General features: G+C 37.9%; 1 protein-coding gene across 1 annotated transcript in view; it reads left to right on the top strand.

The window, feature by feature from the left end:
- The window catches only part of MAN1A1 (mannosidase alpha class 1A member 1), a 156,264-nt gene extending 146,362 nt beyond the window's left edge, over nucleotides 1-9,902 (top strand). The window contains exons 10-12 of the mRNA XM_072855762.1: nucleotides 186-358; nucleotides 5,842-5,957; nucleotides 6,915-9,902. Of these exons, the coding sequence (XP_072711863.1) occupies nucleotides 186-358; nucleotides 5,842-5,957; nucleotides 6,915-7,041 (416 nt within the window). The 3' untranslated portion in view covers nucleotides 7,042-9,902. The remainder of the gene's footprint in view (nucleotides 1-185; nucleotides 359-5,841; nucleotides 5,958-6,914) is intronic.
- The last annotated feature ends 2,136 nt before the right edge of the window (nucleotides 9,903-12,038 follow it).

Genomic DNA, 12,038 nt, shown 5'->3' with positions numbered 1-12,038 from the left:
CTCTCCTACTCTGGATTATTTACAAAATATTAAAAACAGGAGGTGCTGCAGTATCTTTCAGAAATTATATACCTTTTGGGTAACCTGGCTTTGTGCCATGTGAAAGGATAGTTGATTTGGTAGGTTACGTAATTTAAAACCTTTTTTAATGCCTTTATTTTAGCATGTGTTTTTATATTGGCTAGGCATGAAACTGGGACCAGAAGCCTTCAGATTTGATGGTGGTGTTGAGGCCATTGCTACAAGACAAAATGAAAAATACTACATCCTACGACCAGAAGTCATAGAGACCTACATGTACATGTGGCGGCTCACTCATGACCCAAAGTACAGGCAGTGGGGATGGGAAGCTGTAGAGGTAACGTTCTATTGGACTTTTTTCATATTAAATCCTAATGCCTTGTTAAGTGAGCTATTGAATGATATCTGGATATTGTTGAGCAGTTGGAGAGTAAATATTTATTTTAAATCCCTAGTATCAACTCAAATGTCCGGAGATTCATTTACTAAATAGATGAACTGAGATCATTTTGAGTAAACCAAATACTGCTGGTATTGTATATTAGAAAAATACCTTGTGATTTCTCCTTCTTAAATACTTCTCAGATCAGGGTCATATTTGGATGTGCTGCTCAAGATGTTGGGTATTGCTGCATGTGAATGGAAAGTGCAAACATGTGTCAAATTCGAGTCTTGGATGTGGAAATAAGTTTTATGAAGTGTATTTTCAACAGTAATTGTACAAAGGTGATTTTAATTGAGGTGATGAAGGCCAAGATGAAGTACTAGATAGTCCCAAACATTTAAAAAATGGGTCACTTTCAAAAAGCATAGGTCATCTGGACTGAACTCCATTAATAACAATCTCTTCTAGATTTAAATTTCTGTGTCCCACTAGTCTTTGAGCTTCAACCAGTCATGCTGAACCTAGCTATTTTTGTTTGTCTCGCACAAGGCTTCCAAGGGGCCAGTTAGTCTATACTGCAAAAATTGGTTTGCCAAATCCATTGTTTCCCTTATTTCAGTGGTTAATCACTCGTACTGTTAAGAGATGAGAGCCTTTGGAATTACCATGTTTCATCCTCCAGGTATGGGTCCTTATTACACTTCTAGAGTTCACTTATTTTCTCCTCACATGGATGTTCCCCTTGCTAAATTATCTGCCTTTCACTCTTACTTTGGAATTTCTAAGCAGACTGAGATCTTACAAGAGATATAGGAAGCTGAAGAACATTATTTTTGTGGCTCTGTATACTTATGAAAAATGCAAAAAAAAAAAGAAAACTAAACTCTGTGCAGTATTTTGTTCACAGTGACCTCTCCTTTGCAGAGTTATTGTTTTCCAGGATTTCAAACACGTCCTGTTTGTCAGTTTGCCCAACACCTCTTGTTTCTAGGAGTGTATGATCACAACTTTCTTGGATGGGCCTACACCGCTAGTTGTAGAAGGTTGCTCTATAGTAAGGGAAGAACACATAGACTTCGTGCAGTTTCTCATCCCCGAGGGATCCTACTAGAAAGCTGTTACTGCATTATGACTCCATATACCTGGCTGCAACATGACATCTGCCAGTTACCTGGCTCCCTCAACAGCAACCAAGATCTGTAATTGTATTCAGTATTCACAGTGTGAGATACTGAATGTATCGCAAATGTTGTACAAATGTTGTTGTGTGTTGTGAAAAAAGAGTGTTTCAAGTTTCGTTATTAGATATTCTTGAAGAATGAAATTTATGGTAAAATCTGCTTTCCATAAAAGAATAGCTGCCAGCATTAACTATACTTCTACTCTCTGACTCCTCCTTGTTTGAACATTCACAGCAATTCCATATCTGCAGTCAACACTGTATTCAGCTAGGTGGACTGTAGTTATTTAGGACATTTTATTTGCCTCCTTCAGGTGTTGGCTCTGTCAGCCCGAAACAATATGCTTCTGAGTTAATGATTCCAAATCAATTTTTTTTTTTAAAACCTCTGATTTAGAGTGCTGTTCCCTTACTTACTTCTTCGCCAACACCACCCAGAGACGCACGTTTTACTACTGGAATCTTCCCAGGCAGATTATAATTGGAATATTTACAATGGCTGTTTATGGAAGTCACCCCACAACGCTTCTAGCAATTCCCAGTGTTCCTTCTCCAGGGGATGTTTTTCCTGACTCATTGTTGCTGCCCACACTGATAACATTGTTATAAACAATCAAAATGTTTTCCTTATTATTATTCTTTACCCTGATGGTTCAGTTTGTTTGTGTTTATTTCAAGTTCATACACTCGTTTACCTTCTTAGCACTCCCCATGTGTTCCTGGTTTAACATTCTTGTGGTTACTCTCGTCTGGCTATAACGCAGTGGATTAGAGCCCGTGTGGGGGAGATGCAGCTGGTCCCATTCTGTACAGGGCCATCTTCCACTGTCCTGATGTGCAGTTGTGTTTCACAAGAACAAATCTTACAGCTTCACAGAAGTTATACAGTCAGTTGTAGGTTTCAAATAATTTTTTCTCTTCTTCCTTGATGTTTATAGCCTGTACAGCTCCACCTGATACTGTATTTTTTTGTTCCAGCACATGTCACGATGGCTTACCACAACTATTTCATAAATTCTGCTACCTCTTGCTCCAGAGAGCACCTCACTCCACCCTTTTGTTCTTGGGGAAGTCCCTGACCACTGACTATGGTTGGTTTAATTACCAACATCTGTTGCACAAAGAGGAAGCTGAGATTGAAACAAGAAAAAAGGGGCAACAACCAGACCATTTGTTGTTGCCCAAAAAAGTTGTTCTTCAGGTGTTTCATGTCCATTTTCAACTCATGCCACTGGCAATAAGAACTCAGTAGGTTTGTTTCCCAGTGCCCTTGTAGTAGAAAAGGAGGCTGCTCTATAGGTCGTGACTTCTAAACTCTCCAACAAGTCTATTAATTCTTTCTCTAACTTTTGTAGACTAAAAACATGCTCTAGCTGCTCCATTTTTTCTTTGGAAACTTGCTTTGCTGCTTTAATTTGAGTCCAAGATCATTCTGTATGTACTTCAGCAGCTGGAGAAAATGCAGTTATGACCAACAGCAATATCCACTGTTACTGAGTCAGAAACATTTTATCAGCTTAGCTCTTGAAAGTCTCCCTTTCTGCATTATAAACGCAGCACATATTTTGAATTTGCAGCACTTCTTTTGTTTTTTCCCTTTATGATACTTTGAGACTGTCAGCCAGTTTTCATTCCACTTGATGTTTTCCATTACTCTAGCATAACTGATCTCAGCCACCTTCATTTTCTGAGAACTACTAATTTAAAATGTGTTTGATTGTTCCTTCCCTCCCACCGCTACCCCACTGTCAGTGTGAACAGCAGTGTACTCTGAAACTGCAGGTATGGGCACAAAAGGCCATTACTGCCAGTCAAAGGAGGGTGACAACCAAGAGCCTTTTTATCCCACTAATGCCACGTGTGAATGTCCTGTTCATTTAGTTAAGTGGAAAGTAGCTTTGAGGGGTAAGATACTTCACATTTGCATCAAGTAGATACCACCAGATGGCTAACATGGGGCAAGTTAACCTCTTAGTTTCCATCATAGCAGTGTGTTCAGGTGCCTGTACAGCATCTCCCTACAGTGAACTCCTAACGAAGGCTCTAACTACATGTTAGAGCACATAAACCCCAAATGCAATTTGCTTTTATTTTACCTCACCCTGTTTAGAATGCAGGTGTTTCCTTGAATAATAGCCGTATCCTTCAAGTTCTCCTTCTGCTGTGCCTTGGAAAACATAATCTTGTGTTTGACATTGAAAATCCAGACACAGATTCAGCATTTTGAATTCATAGCAGGTTGAAGTAGGCGAGAGGGAAGGAGTACCAGCCAGGGGAAATGACTTGTTTAAACTTAAGTATATTTGTCACTTAGTAAAAGTGTCCAGGAAAATTAAAGAACCTAAAGACGCATAAGAAAAGACAAATAGGCCTGTTATATTTTAAAGGATCTCTCCTGGAGAAAAATCCCTTTTAAATATACAATAGGCAGCTTACTCTCCAGTGAAAACTATGGAGAGCCTGACATGCAAGATAAATATATACAGATAGCTACAGGGACTCCAGCAAAAACAAGGACGTTTAGGATACCCACTCACAGCAAAACACAGATCTTGAACAGCCTTTAGAGCAGGTGGAGGTGAAGGGTACCTCAGTAATTATTAGTGACTTTTAGTCCCATCTCTCATCAGAAAATGCTTATTCTGCCTGTTTGCTTTTTTCAGACGTATCTTCTGCCTCTTCGTAGCTTTTTGCCATATGTTGTTTGAAATGCAGCATCTTTCCCTAAATAAAATCTACACATCCTGTAATCACTTCAGTGATATTTGTAATAACTTCAGAAATGGAGGAACTAGTTGTCTTCCATCTCTCTGTCAGGGGTTTGATAAAGCTCCAGGTATTTCTGCCTGAAAGTTGTTGCTCCAATATCTGTCTCCACAGCAAGCACCAGGTTTCAGAGTAGTGTGATCCTGAGTGAATGTACTAATCCATCATGCTTACTGTCATTTTCATTGTCAGAAGTTATTTAGGGCTAAAGAGTATTTTCTGGATTTGCTTTTTAATAATGAGTTGTTTTCAATATAATCATCTTAGATTTTCTTCAGTCCTTTGTTATAATGCATGATACCAGAGCATTATTATAAAACAGAATAAGAAAAATGAAGAGGCCAAGAATAATTTTGACCTTGTTAAATGGGTCAATTATAAAGAAAAAAGATTAATGGATATTTTTAAACAAAGCAGTGGTAAGAGAACCAATATTTAAATAAAGTATTGGATAGCAGTCTATTTAAATAAGTTATGGCTCATATATGGGCATATAGGTACCACCTTTCTAATGCAAACACCTGTCTAAAAGAAAAGGAGCAACGTTTATTAAATAGTATAACTGTATATACCTTCTACACTTACAGCACCAGGTACATGGTTTTTGCCCTTCTCTATATACCCTTCATCTGATCTTTTTTCTCCTTCAAAATTAGCTGATCATACAGAACATTCCTGTGGGCAGAAAATAAATTATATTTTTAGATGTAAAATAGGAATCAATCATCTGTTTTACACCTTTTAACTGGATACACAGTTCAGAAACTAGTTAGAGAAAAAACACATTCTTACTCTTACATCTAAAACATGTTGGCATTAAGTCCAGCCACATACTACCTTTCCGTCTACTCCTGTGTAACAGACAAAGCTTTTTCAGAAAGGTATCAAAGAAAAATAGTACCTACTGCAGAAAAGAAATTGTCACAGCCCAATATCAGAGGTTTCCCATTGAAAAATGAAATAATTGCAAAGAGAAACTAAAAAACTTACATAGAAAAAGGAGAGTTGCCTTTCCTTTTTCGAAGCTACTTACGGGAGGTAAGGAAAAGACTCGTCTTTATCATGGCATTCACTTCTATCACAATAATCTTTAAGCATTAAAATATGACCAAGAAAGGTATATGTGACACAATCTCTGAAGGCTGAGAGACAAGCCTGTGAGAGTCTGTTGTTATTCCTATTAAAAAGAGAAAAAAGAAAATAAGTGAAAATCCATATATCTTGCCTTCTGAAAACTGGTTTGTGCTCACTTCTTTTATTAATTTATCATTTTGCTTCTCTTCCTAAATGTAAAATTAGACATGTGTGCCCATGTCTTTTTAAAAGGAGTTTTTTTATCTAGAGCTTTATCTAGTTTTCATCTCTTTATCAAAAAAATTGTGACCTTTTTTTTTTTTTTGGCTAGTTTAATTGTCAAACAAAGAAAAACTGACAGATGATTCATTTTGTTAATCCCACTGTCTTTTTTTTCCCCCCCCTCCCTCTTCAGGCACTGGAAAAACATTGCCGAGTAGATGGTGGCTATTCTGGCATTAGAGATGTTTATAATCATCATGAAAGCCATGATGATGTGCAGCAAAGTTTCTTCCTTTCAGAGACACTCAAGTAAGTTAAGAAAGTTGACTTTCATTAATATGAAGTAGTTCTATGTATCAACTTTACAGATGTATTTATCATTAGTACCCTTGACATTCACGTAACAAAATCTGACTGAAATAGTAGAGCTTTTCTTAGGTGACGGGAAGCCAAATTGCCTTTTTTTCCTTCTATATCAATAAACTAAAGTCTATGACTTCTGAAAATTATCTTTACTTTTGGTAAAGGTACTTGATAGAATGCGTTGAGAAGTTACATCTCCTAGATCAGAATTAGACCAAGAAAAGCCTTCAGGGAAGGATGGTGATTGAGGAAAAAATAAAATTTAATTTGCTAAGCAGACTTTCATCCCTAACCAGACTTCAGTAATCATGCTACAGTAGCTACCACCTTGTATCATGACAATAAATAAAATGTTGGATTTGTTTATTGGTTACTGCTGGGTTTAATAGACCCTGTCTTAGTAAATGGCTGCCCAAGCTACTGGTCTAGTGCTGCTTTTCTTCTTTAAAAATCCTAAGCCAGAGGTTGTTCTCAGAAGTAAGACAGCATTGGACTACAATATTTTCATTCTTACACCTTGATATATGTGGAGATTCAGGAGGAAAAAAATTACTGTGGTTGTATATTATTAAAACAATACGTAATAAAATTACCGAGAATGAAATGGAAGTGAAGTGAACTGATGTTTAACCTTGATAGCCTCAAGTTCTTTGTCCTCTATGAGGATAGAGACATTCTTCTGTTGGTCTCCAGTTGCTATTGCCCTTGAGTCCCATCCGAGTTGAGTAGCCCTAAAGTTTTGTGCTAATCACTGTGATGCTGGGACTTACTGGTGTTTTGTGTTTGGTCAGCTGTTTCCATTGATACATTCATCTAGGGAAATCAGGTATTTATGTTTTCCTGAAAACTATTGTAGTTTCACTTCCCTGATGTGGTCACATTTCCTGCTTTTTTTCTTGCCAGGTACTTGTATTTACTGTTTTCTGAAGATGATCTTCTTCCATTCGAACACTGGGTCTTCAACACAGAGGCTCATCCTCTCCCTGTTCTTCACAAAGACGATGGGAATAAAGAAGAAAACCAGAAATAAAGGAAGATTAACTTATACTTTTTTTCATTCCTTATGTTTCTTTCCAGGACTTGGGCACATGATTTGGTTTTAAATTCCTGAGTTAAATTTTTAAATCAAGTGTTTTGCAGTCTGTTTTCTTTAACAGTAAATATTTATGAATGGACTCCAACTGTTTATGGTGAAAATTCATTCCTGTTATCCAGCTGAACCACTTCTTAGAAGAGAAATAGGACATGTCTCCAGATTTTGTTAGGCTGCAGTGTCATCTTGGCCAAAAAGAGCAGAGGGTCTGCATGTTACTTGTTTCCTGTTATGCTTTTAATTTGACTGCAAAATTCTTTTCTCCTCTGTGAGGAGATGTCTGCTTTAAGCTGTAATATTTTGCCATGTTGCAAAAAGCCATATTGAATTAAGTATAAAGAGCTTTTTTCTTTTTTTTTGTTCAATGTTAATTTGTTTTGTGTGTCATCCAAGACAAATCTTGTGACTGTGACAGCCTCTTCTTATGCGGGTCTATCATTACTTGGTAAAGTATCTGATGTATTTCATTGACAATGAAGTCTACATAGGAATATTTTCATCTCATGCAGACACGACTCTGAAACTGCAGTATACATTGAAGTTAGACTAAACTAGTTTCTATGAATTTAGCACATTAGTTAGCAGATCTTAGTTTTTCAGATTTTGATTAGAATATTGTAATAGAATAAATTGTTTCATCCCTTTTCTAAGTGGTGTTATTCTCATGTCTTTAGTCAGGCTACTATGGAGTAAAATAAGGTAGTCATTTCTTATTAAGAGAGGGAGTCTTACCTTCTTTCTTTATATATTTAGTCCAGTAGTTTTCATTTGGTTGGATGGTAAAAAGACAAAAAAAAAAAATACTCGATGACATTTTCCTGGAAGCTGAGAATTATACCAGAGGCCATTTGTTTGGTTTTCTGGGACTTTCTCAAACATTCAGATAGGTTCAGGCTTGACACCAGACTTCAATAGTTTATTGTCACAAAGCAATTTAATGTATCTACATGATTAAAACTAGATGTTCAGATGCCTTGAAGAAAACTCATCTCCTTAAAAGAAGATAATCATTCAGAGAGGAAATTACCCAGCATAGAACTAAAACTTTCTGAAAGCACCGAGTCTGTCTTCCGAGTGACAGAAATGCAGCGTGCTTAAAAATATTCCCTAAATGAGAGGCCTGGCTTACTAAGAAGGGTAACAGCTTTGCCAAAAATGTTTTACTTTGTGGCATCACCAAAGGGGGGAAAAAAAAAAATGAGGCACTATTAAGTGTAGTTTGGAGTGGTTTACATTATTAAGTCTACCTATGTTTTCATTTAGTGACAGGATGACTTTCATACATTTTGAGCAGGGTATAACACCTGGCTTCCCATTCTGAGAAAGCACATTATTCACGGATTGGACTGCAGCAAAACAAATATGGTTCTGAACAGTAATCTCCTTTAAAGGTATTTAGTAAGATAGCTCACATGTCCAGCATAGCTAATCACAGCCGAGGAAGCACATTCATTATTTGTTTAGGCATTAGAGAGTACATTTTGTCTACACTGATAGAGGTCTGAAATGTAGGTTTTCTTCAGTAGAAGCCAAGAGCAAAGATAACTGATTACATTTTTATATATATAGCAGCTGGAGGCTGACCCATAAACTTGACCCTCTGGAGTCTGTAAAACAGCACTGCTGCCTTTCTGCTTCCCCCGCAGACAGGGAAGACGGCGTGTGCCACATGAGCTGCCAAAGACATTTATGTAGGGGGCAAGGCAAGAGGATCTTCAGTGATGCCGATCCTTCCATCGCAGGCCTGGCAGAGTTGTGCATTCATACATGCAATTTAATAGGGGTACCCTGCTGAGCCTGGGCAACCCAGCGCTGGGAGAGTGGGTACAAATATATGTGCATCTGCCTCAGCTAAAGCCTGCTTACATGGAACCGGCACCCTGGCTCAAGACTTTTTGCTTCACTGCTTTTTTTAATTATTTTTTTTTTTTTTTAAAAGTATGGATTCCCTCATATCACAGTAACAGTTTTCTGAAACTGAATGAGCAAGGATGAAGTCGCTCTCCTCTGCTGAAAAGCAGAACTCCTGCTGATTTTGATACTCTAGAATTTGTATCTTTGGAGGACTATAATATTTCGTTGTATTCCTTCAGAAACAGTATTTATAAGGGAGCCCCCCCCCCAATACCACAGAGAAATTATAGCCCGGGGGGGGGATCTCTTCCCTCTTTAACCAAAAAGTAATAAGAGTTTTGTCTTGGTTATCTTTATTGGGTCATCTGCTACTGCCTACCAGATGGTTGCGCATGTGCTGCTATAGGCCTCGTATCAGTTAAATAACTACAATAGCTCAGACAAAAACAGCCTTTGAGAAATGGGTTTTGTAAGCCTCTTTTCACATGGTTTTCTTAACCACACTATGCTTCCCCCAGATGTGTCTAGTTATCTTGCATTTACTTAACAAGCTGAAGAGAAACAGTGGAAAACCAGATAGCTCTTCTCTGTGTTTCAAAAAGCAGGCTACAAACACACAGTTCTTGTATGCATTGGGTCCTATGTACTCAAATATAAGTGTCATCACTGTTTCCTTGCAATACAGACATTTAGTATGAATATTTTTTTTAGTTTGGGAGTTACGATGATTTGAAAGAGCACAAATTTGATGTGACTGGTATTGGTATTCAGGTTGTATGTACAAACTGCACTATACTGTACTTTTTGTAAACTAATGTAAGTAGACGAGAAGATTGTACAACGTGTAGATCTGCCAACTGTAAGAAAAAAACCTTTTCATAAACTGAGAATATATTGATTTTCCCCCCCTTTTTTTTTTAAATAACCTCAAAACACCAAAGTTAGAGCAATCGTTTTGAAACAGTCAGTACTTACCACTGCTTGTTAGATTGCTGAGATAACGTGCATTTTATTTCCTGTTCACTGGACTGGCTGCGTGGAAGTGGCTAGTGATGGTCACTTTGTGTTCCCAGTCAGTCAAAAGAGAAAAAGAAATCGGGGGGGGGCGGTGGGGGGGGGGGGCATTATCTTTGCCTAAACACACTGCCTATACTTTTTCCATGTCTTTGTAGCATAATAATGCATTTAAATCTACATATGTTAAGTCCTAAGAGGTAGATCACTTTAAATGGCACCCATATTTTTTCATGGGGAAAAAAAAATGTTTTGATTGTTTGTGAGATAAGTATTGCATATGTGTTGGTTGTACACAGATTTTTGCAATGCCCAATGGCTCACTGTTTCTATGGTGACTTCGTCATACATATTATCCATTGCTATCATGCATTTAAATTGTTTTTGATTTGTACATAGTTCACTTAGTCTTTTTGTCTTTATATAAACTGAAATTATGGAATACATAATAGAACAAGATGCTTAATTTTTAAGAACCTATATTTGTAAAAATTTCTCTATTGTGAATAAAGTCTTTTAATATATCTGTTCAACTTGTTATAGTTTTTCTTCAGTGTGTTGCAGAAGTAATTACAGGAATCTTCTGCATAGTCTGGTTTGGCTGCTATACTCACAAATTTTTGTCAGCAGATTGGTTTGATACAGTTTCGTACTCTGTGTACTTGTTAAGATACTATTGTTAATTAATGTTCGGCAGTGTATAGAATTGCTACCACAGAAATAAATTCCTAGAAATTTTTGTCAATAAAATGCACCCTACCAAATGTATTTTGGTAGAAAGCGAGCTTACTAATGAAAAGCAGGAAGCTGGGAAGTCAGAGGTGGCAGGCAGTAAGCACAGTGAAGGTCAGTCACTCCAATTCATGTTCTGCACAATACAAGCAGGCTTCAGCTAAATGCCATTTAGGAGCGAACACCAGAGCAGAGATGACAAGGCTGTCACAGTGCCCAGCATTACATGATCACGTAATGAAATGCTATCGTTAGTCCATGCTCCAGAGGAGAGAGGAACAGTTGTCATAGGAACTGTAACTACATTTTATGTCAGAAGGATGTGTCGGTAAGGTCTCCTATCTAAATATTGAAGTAACAGCTACACCTCATAGATAACCTTGTTTTCTCTGTTTAGTAGAAAGCCTCATCCAAAGAGGATAGTGAAATAAACTGCTGTGATTTTACAGAACAGTCTCAGTGGTATCAATTTCTGTCAAAGGACTTGCTCATTAGACCTGCTTAAGTCATTTTTGAGGGTAGCTCTTAGATCCGGTGTCTCATTTTTCCAGCATAGTTGCAAGTGTGCAGCTCCATAGTGCAATCCTTGGGGTAGTCAGCAGGCAGTCCCCTCCTGTAGCTGGCTCCAGGACCACACAAACTGCTAACTCAACAAGTTAAACATGAACTAAGGCAACCCTTAGTGCAGCACGTTATTCACAAGAGATGTAAATACAAGGCTGGGTTAGAATTTCAACCAATTTGATCTCTTAATTGGATGCTTGGTATGGTTTGTTTCCTGCAGGGGAAAAAAGGAACTAGGAGTGAGTTGACAATTAGTCAAGACTAACAGGATTTGCCCCGCCGTCTGCATTGCCCTATGGCCTTGCTCTATCACAAGAGTAACTCGGCAGTCGTATGACAGCATCTGCTATGGAAACAGCCCTTCATCTGATCTGCCTTAATCTTGGGATTAGTCTGTCCTGGTTGATCTCAAATGCAGGAGGAAAGATTATGCATCAAAAAAGCAGTCTGCTAAACCCAGGAAATGGTTGCTGAGACTTGAAGTTCCTGTCTAAATACTGTGAGAAGAGATAAAACACAGGGTTTTGCTCTCTCCTGGTTTTATGCATTTGTACGTGCACAAAGTGGTGGATGGAGCAAGTCACACAGCTGCAGAATCCAGTTAGAGCCCAGCAGGCTGTTAGCATTCAACAGTACCTCAAAAGCCAGAGGTTTGACCCTCATTTCTCAGGTATCTGCTCCTCTATCTGCACCAGCTCTCACTCACCCTGTAATTAAAATCACCATAATCAACCTTCTCTTTGGAAGCCTCTCTCCAAAACTTTCATATG

The sequence above is a fragment of the Ciconia boyciana genome, chromosome 3, assembly GCF_034638445.1.
Source record: "Ciconia boyciana chromosome 3, ASM3463844v1, whole genome shotgun sequence".
In the NCBI taxonomy this organism is placed as follows: domain Eukaryota; kingdom Metazoa; phylum Chordata; class Aves; order Ciconiiformes; family Ciconiidae; genus Ciconia; species Ciconia boyciana.
Note: the sequence above shows the minus strand (reverse complement) of the source record. Positions and strands in the feature narration are given on the sequence as shown.